Source organism: Gouania willdenowi, chromosome 17 (assembly GCF_900634775.1).
Source record: "Gouania willdenowi chromosome 17, fGouWil2.1, whole genome shotgun sequence".
In the NCBI taxonomy this organism is placed as follows: domain Eukaryota; kingdom Metazoa; phylum Chordata; class Actinopteri; order Blenniiformes; family Gobiesocidae; genus Gouania; species Gouania willdenowi.
In genome coordinates, this window is record NC_041060.1 from 19,657,428 (window position 1) to 19,673,175 (window position 15,748).

The 15,748-nt window shown below is 38.7% G+C and overlaps 2 protein-coding genes across 5 annotated transcripts in view; both read left to right on the plus strand.

The window, feature by feature from the left end:
• Positions 1-4,752, plus strand: part of mpz (myelin protein zero) — a 17,452-nt gene extending 12,700 nt beyond the window's left edge. Inside the window, exons 6-7 of one of the 4 annotated variants that reach the window (XR_003675938.1) lie at positions 1,535-1,678; positions 2,485-4,752. Coding sequence is in view for 3 of the 4 variants with exons in the window: in XM_028472411.1 (XP_028328212.1) it covers positions 1,535-1,621 (87 nt within the window). In the remaining variant the exon portion in view is untranslated. Of the gene's footprint in view, positions 1-1,196; positions 1,964-2,484 lie in introns of those variants that run through there. The other 3 variants (XM_028472413.1, XM_028472412.1, XM_028472411.1) reach the window with 3 other exon arrangements.
• Positions 4,753-10,491: 5,739 nt separating this feature from the next.
• atp1a2a (ATPase Na+/K+ transporting subunit alpha 2a) overlaps positions 10,492-15,748 on the plus strand; it is a 57,686-nt gene continuing 52,429 nt past the window's right edge. The window contains exons 1-4 of the mRNA XM_028472634.1: positions 10,492-10,643; positions 12,269-12,346; positions 14,016-14,075; positions 14,470-14,673. Of these exons, the coding sequence (XP_028328435.1) occupies positions 10,632-10,643; positions 12,269-12,346; positions 14,016-14,075; positions 14,470-14,673 (354 nt within the window). The 5' untranslated portion in view covers positions 10,492-10,631. The remainder of the gene's footprint in view (positions 10,644-12,268; positions 12,347-14,015; positions 14,076-14,469; positions 14,674-15,748) is intronic.

Below are 15,748 nucleotides of genomic sequence, written 5' to 3' on the forward strand. Positions count from 1 at the left end.
CAGAGCATTATGGTGCACTTGTGAAATTTTTCAATAGGTTAATTCCCAGGTTAATGCACTAGAGTACTTTCTTGTAAGGTTAAGTGTTACCTTGACCTTATCTTCACTTTGTCCACTTGCTTCTGATGGATCTATTGTGCTGAAATGAAATCTTTCTTTCCTCTGTGTTCTTTTTTTGAGTTTTGTCTCAGACAAGTTGAGTTAGAGTAATTGGGAAAGAGGAGTTGAAATTGATGCTTAAAAGAGACATTTCGACAACATTTTGTCTTGCTCAGCGAGTCAAACATGGTTTACACAAAACAGCTTTTTACAAATTATCTATATATTTTTTTTACTTCAAGTTTTTAAAAATCTTTTTTTAGTTTTACTCTATCTATATGTTCCCAACCCTCACGATCCAAGAACGCTGCATTGTTTGCTATTATTTTGTAGAGCATATATAGGGCAATATAATCTGGCCACCAATTGTTTCGGCCTATATTTGGCAAAAAAAATGTTGACATGGGTTTTGCCTGCATGAAAGACCAATATGTGTTGATATTGCCCTTTTTCCATAACTGAAGTAGAATTCGTTTTTTTAAATTTTCGACCTAGGTTGTTTTATTCAAATAAACCCAGTAGGACATCCCATTAGATAGGCTTTATGTGTTAATTATATATCCATACCAGATATTATCAGAAAACAAGTGTTAAACAATATCGACAAGTCTGATATCGGCAGAAATCTAATACCGAACATCTCTAATGTTTAGCTTTTCGCTAACTACCACCTTCACTATTGTGACCTAAGGTATGTTCACAGGGGCGGCCACATTAACAAAGTGAATCTGTATAATAAAGTTTGTAAAATGTAGAGTTGCATATCTTTGAGTTCAAAAATATGAATCTGTATGAAAATACATACAGTAATGACATTTTTATTTACGTGCTTGGTTTAAATATGTAAACTCTCAGCCACATTTGACACCTTTTAATCCCTCTAAGTTACTTCTTTAATGTCAAAAATGTAAATGATGGAACATTTGATTAAAAATGAAGTTGGGTCTCAGGTTTAAGACCCAACTTTTGCATGTATGTATGTATGTATGTATGTGTGCTATTGATCTATTGTATCTCAGTTGTGACAGGTGTATGGAGCCGGCCTCCACTATATCCCAACCTAATGCATGGTTACCTGTTTTTTCACCTCCATGCAGCTCTGGACACCGCCCCCCGTCACTCTTTACCCTCTCCCCTAAAAGGACTGCGTCTCTACCTCGTTCCCCTCCTCTTCTGCCCTCTTAATGTGTTTTTCTCTTCTTCTTTGTCCTAAATGTCTTTTTCTCCACTCTTCATTCACACAACCCCGCCCATCCTCGTACTAACCTCATCCCATCCTCTCACCACTAACAAACATTCCTCTGCCCTCTTCACTCTCTTCCGTTACTCTTCTTTTGTTATCTGTCTCTTCCTATTTACTTCCTGCTCCTTTCCTCCTAAAGTGACTCTCCTTCCCTGTTCTCCCCCCAACCCTTTTCTCCCTGCTCGCCCACAGGGCCCCGTGCCTCCCGCCGAACCCTCCAAGGTGAAGGCGGCCGCTCCAGAAAAGAAGAAACAGGAGTCACGCAAGGATAAAAAATAGGATACGGGGAAGGGCTGGGGAGGGTTGGTCGCCCGGCTTCTCCAGCCCATGCACCAGGTGGTGATCAAGGCCCAGCCCAGGCAGAAGCAGAAGCAGGAAACAGTAGTCAGAAATACGGAATTGGTGGGGAGTGGGGGTGAGGAGGGTTCAGGCCCAGTGCTGATGGTCATTGAGTTGGAGCTGACCCAGAGTAAAGGAGAGAATGGTTCCAGTGGTGAGAAAAGGCCAGCAAAGCCCAAGCCACTTGACCTCCTCTCTCAGCTTGCCAGTCAGCTCACTTTAAACTAACAGACCAAAAAAAAAAAGAAAGACATGGGGAGGAGAAAGTGAAAGTCTCCTGCAGAGAGCTAAACAACTGAATGAACTTCTTCACATTCTTGTCGCAGGATGACTGTAAACTGCAGCCACATGAGCTGAGATCTAAGATGTCATTAATATCTCTTACATCAGCTATGTACTTTTGTCAGGCCATACAATATGCTATTTGAAGCAAAACCCTAAGACAACTTAGTTTGATCATCAAAACTACAAAGCCACTTCCAGTTTGCCCCTCCTCCCCCTCTTTCTGGGTCTTTTCATTGTGATTTCATTCGACCAAAAAAAGCTTTTTTTAAGTGTATCCGATATGCACCGTGAGTTCCCTGCTGCTGGGACAAGCCAATTTGCTATTTTCAAAGGCCACATGTCAAACTCTGACTTTGTCCTCTCCTACTGATCTCCGTTATTCCCTCTGCTCCTGCTTTCATTGTGCATTTCCTGACTTTTTGTTCATTCAAATTACAGAGGTGATTTATATTCTAACTACTCTATCTGTCTCTCTTACTCTCTCATTTCCCTTCCCCTTTTCTTTCCCCCTCTTGTAGATAAAGGTCTGACTTCTTCAAGGCTGCCTTCACTCCTCTCGTCTGCTTCCTCCCTTTCTGCCCTGCCTGATGCAACTCTTATTGCTCCTCAGTATCTCTTCTCTTTCTGCAATGCCCTGACGACAGGAATAGTCTTTCACTCGGCTCGTTAGAGAATCCATGTGCACATGAAACTGATTATGGCTCATCAGCGCACATGAGAGTAAAAACAAAAACATCCCCTGTGTTTAGAATCCCCCTGAATCTTCTTCCTTTGTGGTTATGCCTCAAACATACACTGTTGAGCTGGTTGAGCTATGTTGGCTTCAAAAAGAGAGATATAGAGGAAGAGGAGAGTGATAGCGAGAGAGAAATCTGATTCCTGCTCTCAGCCAGCGTAGATAGAAGTTCAAGCCCCCTAGCACTGGGTGATTCAATCCTCCCATTTTTGAGCTAATGGAGGTTGTCGCTATGTCCCTGCCCTGGCTAAAGGGGGCTATTTCTGGCACTATAAGAGTGGAAGGACCTTCTGTAACAGCTGCACATTTTTCAACAGACAGAGGAAGAGAGGGTGAAGTGAAAGAGGAGAAGGTGTGCAAAGGGGGTGGCTGCTCCTAGTGCTGAGGGACTACGGATCTGTGTGTGTGCATGAAGATGTCCACTAACAACTTGGACCACGAGATGTGGTCAACACTTGATGAGTTTGACTAAAGAGGCTTACCAAGAAGAGGTGCACCTCCCGGTTATTTTAGGTTCCATTCATCCACTTTCCACATGGACCTTTAACGTTTCTCTGTCTTCACCAACCTGGGGCTAAATATCACGCTGTTTGCTGGAGAGAGAGAGAGAGAGAGAGATAGCTATCGTTACATCTATCCACCCTGCCCCTCTGCTGTCTTGGCCCTCTGTAATTCACTTTTTTTTATCAGGATCCCCATCGTGAGGCTCGTCTTCTTAGTTTGTTTCATTTGACGTCATTGGCTTCGTCTGTAACTCCCATTCCAAGTCTTTATGTGACTTCACATCATTCTGGACACAATCCACTCCACCCCTAAGTTTCTCTTTTTGACTCTGTCCTTCAGCTTATTGCTCTGCTACTATTTCGTCAGTCTGTCCTTGTCCTCTACTTTCTTTTATTTAAACTAAGTGACGGACATTCTTTTCCTCACCCCGTACTGCCCTCGCCATCTAATGATGGTTAAACGCTCCCTTCAAATGTTCTCCTCAAGCCATTTCCCTTTGCCTGCCCACTGTTATGTTACTGTTAAGTGAAATGCTCTATTCTGCCTCCTACTGGTTTGGAAGAGAGAAAAATGTACATGTGTAGAGATCCAACTCAAAGCCTTACTGATGCTTAATTGTAAATGTTAATCTTCCGAGCTTGTTCTATTTAAAAATCAAAGGTTTATTTTATGTATATGTTTGTCCTATGATGTTAAGTTAAACCAAACAATATTATGTGGCACATGCATATGCATGAAGACCATCCTTATTAATGGAATGAAGAAATATATCCTTTTTATTTAAATGCATCATTGCAAATTTGACCAGGTTTTAGCAGACTACATAATATATATATATATATATATATAACACGAGAGATATAAGTTGTTGCAGTATGTTTTTAGTGAAAGATATGGCAGCATGTGGCTGGGGTTTCAAATAAAGGGAGTGGATGTTCTTAGCAGTTGGTTTAAGCGTCAAAAGGAGAGACTAAGCTTGCTTTTTAAGCACTGCCAAAAATTCATATGCATCACTACACATCAAGCCAGCCCCTCCTCCTGAGTTTTCTTTGAAAGGTGTTCTCAGGATCTTCTCTAACCCCGTGCATGCCAGAGATGGGGTTGGATCTGGGAGCTTGATGTGCAAGATGGATAGCGTTGACTTGAATGTTCCTTTAAAATTCATACCATAAAATGGAGGTGCTAAAAATGACTTTGTTTTAACAGAAGTGTTTTAACACGATAACCAATCTAATGAAAATGTTGTTTTTTTGTAGCACATATACATCTGAAATGAACGAAAATGTCATAAAAAAAATTCTTCCTAAAATGGTTTTATTTGTGTTTGTGTAATAAACCTCATTAGTCGTAGTAGCTCTGTTGTAAAAGACTGTTGCTTCTTAATTGGTATTAGTTTAATTTAATGTTTGTTATGGTTCCAAATGCAATAATGACTTGTGATTATTTTGTGTAATATGTTGTAAAGGAGACACAAATAAAGTGAATACACGCCTCGAGCACAGCTTACGTCAACAGAAAAAGTAAAAAAAAAAAAAAACACTGAAAATGTCTACATTGTCTTTATTTTTAGGTCTTTGTTTTATGCATCTGTGTAAACCTTTCACAAATGTCTCGACCAAGACATTCTGAGAATGTGAATGTGAAAAAAAAAAAAGATCTCCACAAATGCAATTTGAATCCTTTGATGGCAGGTGTGAGAAGCAAAACTCATTAAAGACGGGAATGTTAGGACTGTTTTTGAGCGTTCTAACCTTTGAAAGCTGAAAAACAACATTTTAGGAGATATTATGTGAGTGCTTTCAAATAATAAGCAATGACCCCCAGGTGTTATTCCTTTAGAATTTTAATTTGACGTCTTTATTCCCTGTTTGCAAAATTAAAACAACATTTGGCTTTCCTCATTATAACCTTTACCACCAAACTGTTAAAAGGTAATGATAAGGGCCTCTGGATAAACACAGAGTGACCACTTAGAACCTCTTCACATTTCATACAGTGACAAAATATCATCTGCTTTTAATTAAGGATTTTTCTCATTCCCTTTGGGTTCAGTATGCATACATAACCTTTTCAGTGATGCCCTGCATTTTAGCCAAAGACATGAGTTTAAAGGTGGTGATATAACAGAAGCAGGAGCAGCACAATGTCTGCAGAGGAGGATAAATCAGCAGGCTGGGGTATTTTCCAATACACTTTAATAACCTTTTGTGACAATATGAAAAATGTGTAAAATTGCTGAAAAATGATTGTAAAATAACAGCAAAGATACGTTTTTCTTTTATTTCTTTTTCTAATAATTTCATATGAAACAGAAAATGCTGCACCAGGAGGGTTCAAAGTTTTACTTTAAAGGCATTAAAAATTAGATTTTGTTGGGAATTAATGCCGTTAACATACTTAGAGCGATGCCGAAAAACGAATCCATGCATTTGTTTCATCTAGATTAGGTTATTGTAACTCCCTACTGTCAGGATGTCCCAGTAACTCACTAAAAAGTATCCAGTTAATTCAGAATGCTGCAGCTAGAATACTATCAGGTACAAACAGGACAGAGCATATTTATCCAGTGTTGGCTTCCCTTCATTGGCTTCCTGTAAAATCTAGAATAAAGTTTAAAATCCTCCTGTTAGCCTACAAAGCTCTATATGATCAAGCTCTTGTATATCTTAGAGACCTGTTAGTGCCCTATTGTCTAGGCAGATCACTCCGCTCTCAGTTTGCTCATCTACTGAAAGTTCCTAACATGTCTAGTAGTAGCACGGTAGGCAGAGCATTCAGCTACCAGGCTCCTCACCTTTGGAACCAGCTCCCAGTCTTAGTAGGGGAGGCTGCTTCTCTCTACACCTTTAAGGCTAAACTCAAAACCTACTTTTTTGCTAAAGCGTATACCGTATAATAGTGTTAACCTAACCATGAGGATCAAAGCTCTAAACCTAAAAATAGGAACTAAAAACTAAGATTATAGTACAACACCAACACTATATTCCAACACAATCCACCATCTACACATATAGCGTAATCATAACATAACCTAACCACGAGAGCGGACATAGGCTCATCTATAAACGGTCACATTTACAGACCTTGGAGTCGCTGTTAGTTTACCAATATATGGGAAAAGATTCGTCACCTTTACAATAAAGGCTGGGAAACACTGTGCAATTTTTTCAATCGTTGTTCTCAGCTCCAGCTTAAACTGTGCGACTCAGGTGCAGAGCCCGAATGTGCGCAGCACGCGATTCATGTTCTCACACTGTACGGACCGACACTCTGACACGATCTGACTGCTCACACTGTACGTTCATACTCGACACGTCGGGGTGTTGTTTCAGGAAATGTAACATACAAATTAGAAGAAGAAGAAGAACTCTGACGCGTCGCCATTAAAACAGACGAAGAAGATTACATACACAATATATGCTGGACGCGCTTCTAAGAGCATTAGGAGATCCCGCAGCGCGTACCGCGCCTCCTGTGCGGTGCTTTTTGAAGTTTTTCGCGAGGATGACGCTGCACTTTTTGAGATTTCAAGCTTTTGACGCGCGTCCTGAGCCTCCAACGTGATCAACGTTAGAGTTGGGATTGTTGAATGCGGCGTGTCGACCAATCAGAAGCTTTCTCCAACGGTGACATAGTCACGTAGTGAGACATTTCGCGTCAGGACTGTAGGACCGGGAAGACACCAGGAAGACAACACAACAACAATGGAGGACAAGCTCATAGTCGTGGTCTGTGCTCGCTCCGAGCCGTATAATCGAGTGGACTTGGAGCGGAACGTCACATAGTGGTTTCCTGTGAAATTTCCTTAAAATCCTATATTTCTCAGAATTCTTTTTCAGTCATGGCGTCCTACACTAATCATGAGGAAGAGGAGCTGCTTTGGAGTGTATTTGACAAAATCTGTTCTCTGTGCGGGAGTGCGAAACATCTGTGGCTGAGCTGAGCGCTCCGGAGCTGTGCATCACCTGCGGAGAGCACATTGTCTTGCGGAGAAGGGTGATGTGTTGACAGAAATCCGTCATAGAGACGGAAAACTAATAACTAATTATATTTGAAATATATACACTTTTTTAAGGCCTGTTACCACAGGGGTTATTATTAGGGGTGGGGAAATTATTGTTGCATGACTGCCTGGTTGTATCTACATGCAACTTTTCATTCATTCAGGTATGAGACAATAATTGATTAAAGCATACGGGATTGTAATGTCTTACAGTGTCTTTTCTGGCCAGCGTCATATGAACTCTATTCTAAAAGGATTAAATGGAGGGGAAATGCAGCTAACTTTCCAATCCCTGTGAGCTGTTTTATTGCAATGACTGTATCCACTGCACACACAGGTTTCACCATGGTTAAACAACATCTCAGAACTTTAGACATTTGAACCAGAGGAATGAAAAGCAAATATATTACGTGAGTCGACTGGTGGCATATTGGATATCATTTTTGTTCAAACTCTGAATGCCAACTAGACCTAAGGCAGAAGGCAGCATATGCAGTCATCATTCATTTCGCTTAATAACCTTACATTTATTTATTCATTCATCTTCTGTAGAGCTGACATCTGGTTTAAGGTAATATACACCATGGACAAGACCTCAATCTATCACAGAGCTCACACACCCACGCACCCTCATGCTGCAAATTCAGAGACCCCACTTGACCTAACGCACATTGTTTTGGTCCGTGGGAGAAAATCCACACAGTCACCACGAGAACATGCAAACTGCACTGGGAGAGATTGCAGATAGCTGATAGTATTATATGGTTAGGTATTTGCACCAAACCATGATGGAACAAGAAAGTGTCAAAAAACAATGTTTAACAGAAGTTCCACAGTGTGGATGGGAAAATATTGGGAAAAATAATAAAAACTGTTAATTACTTAAGTTCAACCTTTTTATAGTGTTTCTAATACAAATGATAGTATATTATACAAACTCATTTGTCTTATGCACATGCAGAAGCACAACATTGTACAGCCATGGCCTAATGGTGTTGGGAAGTGTGAGGTGGTCTTCTAGGACCAATTAGCAAAGATGAACAGGAGGTATAAGTAGTTTTCAAATCAAGTACATTAAATGACAAAACAAGTTGAACCCACAGAACACAGACAAGGAAAACACAGCATCTTAATAATTCCAGGCATATACTATATAGGGATATATACGATACACACGCACACACACACACACACACACACCCTATGTATAATGAGGCAGCTAATTAACTGTGTTAACGCCACTTCTTGACAGGCAAACCAATTTACAGAGTGTCAGTAAACCTCTCACTCAACTAAAGTCACACCGTGTTGCTGCTGGCTGAGTTGGCAACATATTCAAAGTCTAAACATATCGCTTAGTTGTTACAGCCATACTTTTCTTAAAGCAAAATGCAACCCATCCCATGAATGCATGTTTGATGACTGGTCTGAAGCATTATAATAAAACTTTGTTGCAAATGTGTGCAATAAATATCTTTGGAATCATTTATATCAACTTTTAGCTTTCAAATATGTAGTAAGCCTTAATATGCGGGAAAGGCTTTGGAGGTTTTATCCAATCAGTGTTTGCATATTATGTTAACGTCATGTTACAATTAGTCCTACGTATTTGCATTCTAATATAAATGTAAAACAGAATATCAATCCAAGGTTTTAGGCTTAGTTAAATGTCATCCAGTTCCTCAGATGTTATGATGTTATTCCTAAAAAGACCAGTAACTTTATGATGAACAGATTACCAGGACACAAGGAGACATTGAACATACTGGTTGGCTCAGCATTTGGATGCCACTATCAGCATCTTACTACAGATTCCACCTTAAAATAAGTAAGTTTATACCATCAGAACCATTGGACAACTCAACAAACCAGTAGGGGCTAAGTGAATGGAGCACCTTCTGTTTTTTAAGTGCTTTTTATTGCAAATGCAGCTTCTAAATCACCCCACATTCCTACTAGTAATGTTTACATTCATTCATTCAGTACGTTCATTTGAGCTGTCTTTGCCATTTGGGTTGAGTATCACTTTAAGTGATTCATATGTCTACATATTTGTTCAATAAAGTTTTAAGAAAAGTTGACGTGATAATACTATACACCTAATAGGAGTGAGTGCCTTTATTTTTCTATTTAGCCAAAGCACAGTTACAAAACACTTGACTATTGGTCTTCATAGAGTCTCGGGAAGTAAGAAATAATTAATGGCTAAGTAAAATATAAAGGCGGCAGCACAGTGTTTTGGTTTTACACCTACACTAAAATATTCTGCTAATGTTGGATAAGAAGGATCTCAGTGTGGGAAGAGTGCAGCTTTAAACCAACTGGCAACTTTTAAGAAAAAACATTTGATATTTCTTTGACACAGGATCATTTGCTGTATCTGCTGTGTGGGTGCAGAGGCCATGACTCAATCAGTGTTTGTTGACTTTAACGGCAGTGTTTTAAAGGCTTTAAATATTTTGATTTTTTCTTATTAGTAAGGAGTAGCTACAGCTCTCTAAAATGTATTTCAGTTAAAGTTGCTCAACAAATGTACCTAAGTACACACACATATTGCATTTATTTATTTTAAAACTGCTTGCACACCTGTTTATTAGGAGTTCAAGGCAGAAAGTAAAATAATTTTATTAATTGCTGAATTTCCATTACGACCCTTCTATACCGGTCCATTTTAAATGCTTATTTGAGCAAAATGTTGCTAAAAAAGCAAGTTAATCGTACAATCTTTGCTTAAAAAAATGCATTTACATATACTGTAGGTGGGGCTCCTGGAGTAGTTAAGACATGCCCCGTCTATACTATAAAATCTCCGAAGAACAATCTATGCTATGCTAATTACTTACTCAATACTCATTGTACCTCTCTATTTATAATTCTCTCAATTCAACTTACTCACCATAGACTATAGAGTCAAAGGTGCAAGTTTTTGCAGGGGGGGCGGGGCCAACAGTGGTGGTTTGTGACGCAAGAAGCCACCAAAAACACAAACCACCATTATCAGCCAATCACAGTCACTCTTACATCTTTACAACAAAATACGCCAAATTGAAATACAGGCTTGACTAAAATGTCAAGAGTTGGACAAGAATCAATCAACAGCACTACCTCATCATACATTACAGTACTATATACAGAAACATGTTTCTTTTGAGTTGTGGGTGAACTGAAGGCCCATCAGTGGCTGGGTGTGCTGTAAAGGGGGGTGGGGGGCATTCAAACATGGTGATGGTGGGGTCAATGGCTCAGGTTTCCCTGGCAGGAGGGATCAACATGTGAGCGAATAGGAACTTTGACGTGGGGTTGCCAAGCCCAAAAAAGCTACCAGTGTCTCCCACACGTGTAGCCAGAGGTCTGAGTTGTATAGCTTGGCTTGTGGGTGCTGTCCTTCACAGTACACCTTGGTGACGTCTGGACGTCTTAACATGGGCAGTGGTGTAAGTCTCTATTTATGCATTTTTTTACCATTAATACTAGAAAACAGTGTCTGGATGAAGGACTCTAGACAAACTGAGCATATAGAATGAGTGTGTGCATAGTTGCAGCATGTGTGGGGCCGTGCGTTCCTGAAAAGTACTGACTCCCCTTGATGCATGAGACTGTTTCGACGAGAGAGACGGCGTCATTTCAGGATAGTGGGCTTCCCTTTTCAATAGCTTTGTTCTTGGCTTACTGTTTATTGGGATAATTATGTAATTTTGTTTTTATTCTCTCTATCAGGCCTGTTCTATTTGGCTTTATGGGAGGACAGCCTAGTAATCTGCTTTACTCACAGTGGGAGGAAATTGCTATGCCAGACACATTTCAGGCACTCTACTGGCTCTGCGCTCCCTCTTAGGATTTTTGATTACTTTTTCACTGTGTCACCGGCTCTCACGCTCCCCTCATTCTGCCTGTGTACCCCCCACTTCCCTCCCTCCCCAACATGCACATGTGCTGCTAAGGGGAGAGTGACAGCGGCAGATGATTTCCATGATGCACAGTTTGTCTAACTGTTCATGACACACACTCTCTATCCTTGTCGTAAATGAGGAACTTGCGCTATATACTGTATGTGAATAAAAAAAAAAAGTATTTTTTCCCATTCATATTCAGCCTCTGGTTTGCCAGCAATGCTCGATGAGAAAAATGAATCAGTGTTTGCAAAATATATTTTCTATCGATGATAAATAATAATAATGAATAAATACATTTAAAAATAAGTAATGCGCAATGTGGCTATACTAAACTCATTTCAGGTTTGGAGTAATAGGCTGATGTATAGTAATCAGGGTTGGGGTGAGTTATAATTCTAATCACGTAATTGAAAATTAATTACAATTATAGTGTATTTTTAATTGTATCTGTAATTGAAAATATCTGTGGCTGTTGTAATCATGATTTAATTGTAATTGAGTTCAGACAATTGACATTCTATAGATAATAATTCTATAAAAAACTACAATTTAATTAAGCACATGCTGGGGAACCATGAGTTCTATGGCTTACACATATCTAGTTAAAAAAAAAAATCATTAAAATATGTTTAAGATCACGTTTTCCCACTACATCAGTTCTCTTGAGGATCATTTTAGCTTAAAAAAAAAATATTTCGAAAAATAAAATCGACAGGTATACTGACAGAAAAAAGGCTCAGGCCTCCAAACCAAAGATATGAATACCAATATTTTCATGTAAAAAGAAGCTGCACAAGTTAACCAAAAGACAAAAAGCAAATTGGAAGATAGATAATATTTTTTTTGTGTATTTTACAGCTGATTTAGGACATGGCTCAAAACTGACCCGTTATCGTAAAAGATGCTAACAGAAAGCTAACACAACAGGAAGGTTGCGTTTTATGGAATTATTTTTTTCCAGGCTCAGTAATTGTGATTTATTGAATTTAAGTAATTGAGAATGTAATTGTAATTGACTTCTAGTGGGAAAAAAAAAGATCATTTTAATAGTAATTTGGAAAAAATACAGGTCACTGTAATCATAATTGAGTTGTAATTGAACATGAATAATTGAACACATAAATGTAAGTGGAAAAAGTAAGTAGTAATCTCTCCTTTTTCCCCAGAGTGGTGCTGAGAATGACGGGAAGAAGAAGAATAAGAAGGAGAGGAACTTGGAAGAGCTGAAGAAGGAGGTGGCTTTGGTAAGAAAAACCATGTGTCACCACACCATGCTCACAATTAGAACATGAACTAAACACATTCCAACCATTACTTACCTTCCTACTGCTAGTAACAATGAGCCCTTAGCCGGCATGTCCTTTCCTATCTGCCCAACCAAGCCTTGAGCTACACTTCTCTGTACTCAGAAACACGCTGAATAATTTCTGAGCCACCAGCAGCGCAGTATGTGCTTTTTGTCTTCTGAGAAACTGTAATTCTTTAAGGTGCTGTCAAAACGCAGCCAGGCCATTTTTTTTTTTTTTTTTTTTTGGAATGCGGTTTTTGTTCCTTCTTAGATTCTCTCGTATTAAGCAGCTCTTGTCAGTTATTAAAGAACAGCATCCCTTTGATACCATTCGACAACTAAGCGCAACCCTTTGTTTTTATCACGTTGACCTGTGTGTTTCCTCAGTTTGAGATTTTCCATTTTAAATAAAAACATGAGAAGATTACTAATCATTCCTTTGTTTTAAAAAAAAAAGATAAAACCCAACTTTTCACTGTTTTGAACACTTCAGAGCATTATTGTGCTTAAATCACTCGCAGTCAGCTGAGGCCGCCAGCGGGGAAGAAAATGATGGATTTCTCACCAACGTATTGTATAAACTGAGCAGCCCTTCATGCTGTGAGACTGAGAACATCTTGACAGCTGATGGGGGAAAGTTTGGTTTGCACAGTGCTAAACTTTAACCACGACTGTGTCTCAGGATTGAGTCAAGGATGCTTTAGGGGGAGCAAACCCACACAGATATATTGTTTCTCTGGGTGGACACAGTCTTTGACACAATTCTTTAATGGTCGAAAAATTGTCTCATTCTTCATTTACTGGTGAAGTAAGTAAATCCTTTATGTGTTTTTAAATTTGCAATAACTGTATTAGCAACACAGTGTGAATGTACTTTATTAAATAGCTTGTGGATGTGTGTCCTCTTATTGTACACTACATTAATCTGGTCAGATAAAGTCATACAAATTTAATAAATGCAATTCCTAAGAACTCTTAGGGATTCTTGATGAGAATCACAATCCATACACTGTACCAGGGTTGGGGCCAATTACATTTTTCAAAGTCAATTACGATTAGGTTCTCAGTTAAAGTTCAACTACAATTAATTACAATTACTGAGCCTGAATTAAATAAGCTAATAAAAGTTAACCTTCTTCTTTTGTTAGCTTTTTGTTAGCATCTTTTTTGATAACGCTAATATCTATCATCTCATTTGTTTCCTATCTATGCGTTAACTTGTTAGGCTTCATTAGCAACGAAAATATAGGTTTTCATATTTTTTTTAAATGGTAAAATGTGGCAAAGCTTGATATGAAACACATTTTATTATTTGTTAACTACATATGTGTAGAACTGTAACATGGTTCCTCGGTTTTGCGTAAAATTACAATTGACAATTTTCATGGAAATTACAATTACAAAGTCAATTATCTGAACTCAGTCACAATTTAATTACGATTACAACAGCAACAGATTTTTAAATTTACAATTTTAATTATAATTACACTTTTGTTGTAATTAATTATAAAATTACGCGATTACAATTATAATTGACCCTAACCCTGCACTGTACTCATTTGGGTTTCATTAAAGCATAAAAGTTGAATTTGTTTTTTTGTTTGTTGTTTTTTTCTGTCCTGCAGGATGACCATAAAATAACTTTGGATGATTTGGGAAAACGCTATGGAGTAGACCTCACAAGGGTAAAGCAGAAACACACAAAAACACCACTACATACACACAAAGCCATGCACATACAGACACAACAAAGAGTTGCTGTAGTAATCTACAAAGACATGTAATCTCCTTTTATCTTTACTGAAAAGGAAAGAACCAGAGTGACCAAAGCTGTCTCTTCTCACCTTGAGTCCTCTTCAACTCAAATCCCTCTGCAGACTCAAACCTGCAGAACACAATACAAATGAATGAATGTTCATAAATACATATTTCAAGCCCCTGAGCTGAAAAGTTGATATACTTTATACTGTAAACGTTAGCAGTGAAATAGCTTTTTAAAGCCAAGAGAGTTGGTCTGTTGTGTTGTAATTGGATTCAGAGTGTAAGCATTTTTTTTTCCTATTTGTTGCTCTCCCTCAGGGGCTTACCAATGCGCGAGCAGTGGAGATTCTGGCCAGGGACGGCCCAAACGCCTTGACCCCACCTCCCACGACGCCAGAGTGGGTTAAGTTCTGCCGCCAGCTGTTCGGCGGCTTCTCCATCCTGCTCTGGATCGGTGCCATCCTCTGCTTCCTGGCTTACAGCATCCAGGTGGCCACGGAGGACGAGCCAGTCAATGACAACGTGAGTTTGTGAGATATGCACTTGCACAGCATCTTACATAATAACGACAAGGCTACAATTCAATTGCAATTACTATAGACAGCTCATTTTCAACAATCATTTCATCTCCCATTTAAAACGGATGACATAGACATATTCTCTCTTTTTTCTGTGACACAATGCACGTGTGCATTTGTTTGTACACCCAAATTTAAATTGTCTTGTACAATTTTGTATTCTGTAAACATTTTACACAAACAGTCAAATTTGTGTTTGTAAAGGGTGCAAAGTTCTATTTATTTACAAGAAAAGTTTAACAGCATTGTGAAATGAATTAGATATGGATACATATTGTATGCGGTTGCATAAATAATGTAATTTAAAGCACCGTATATCAACAAAACAAGTTAAATATATACGTTAAAGTTTCATTTATTCAGACGACTGTTACTTAGGAAATCCACTTTGATCTCCTGACATGTTTTGACTGTCAACTGCCAGTCTTCGTCAGAGGTGTCTGCTGATTGCCTTGATGTTTCCTTTGTTTCAAAAAGAACACAAAAGGAATCTTGATGGAATTACTAGGCGGAAGTCAGAAAAACTTCAAAGGAATCATCAAAGTGATGTCAGGAGATCAAAGTGGATTTCCTAAGTAACAGTTGTCTGAATAAATGAAACCTTAACATACTACTCAAAAAGGAAGACAAAAGGAATCTTGCTGGAATTACTATGCAGAAGTCAAGGAAACTTTAAAGGAAACATCAAAGTGATCAGCAGACGCCTCTGGTGAAGACTGGGAGTTGACAGTCGAAACATGTCAGGAGATCAAAGTGGATTTCCTCAGTAACGGTTGTCTGAATAAATGAAACCTTAACATACTATTCAAAAAGGAAGACAAAAGAAATCTTGCTGGAATTAAATAAAATATACACAATGCCAGCAAAAATCTGTTTTTTCATGCAGTTTTAAACTGCTAGTGTACTAATGTTCTTTTTTATAGTCAAAAATCATGTATTTAGAAGGAAGGTGGGAGGAAAGTCAAGTAAATCTGCGGATTAAATAAGCAAAACATTCATTGTTGTAGGGAGGCCTACAG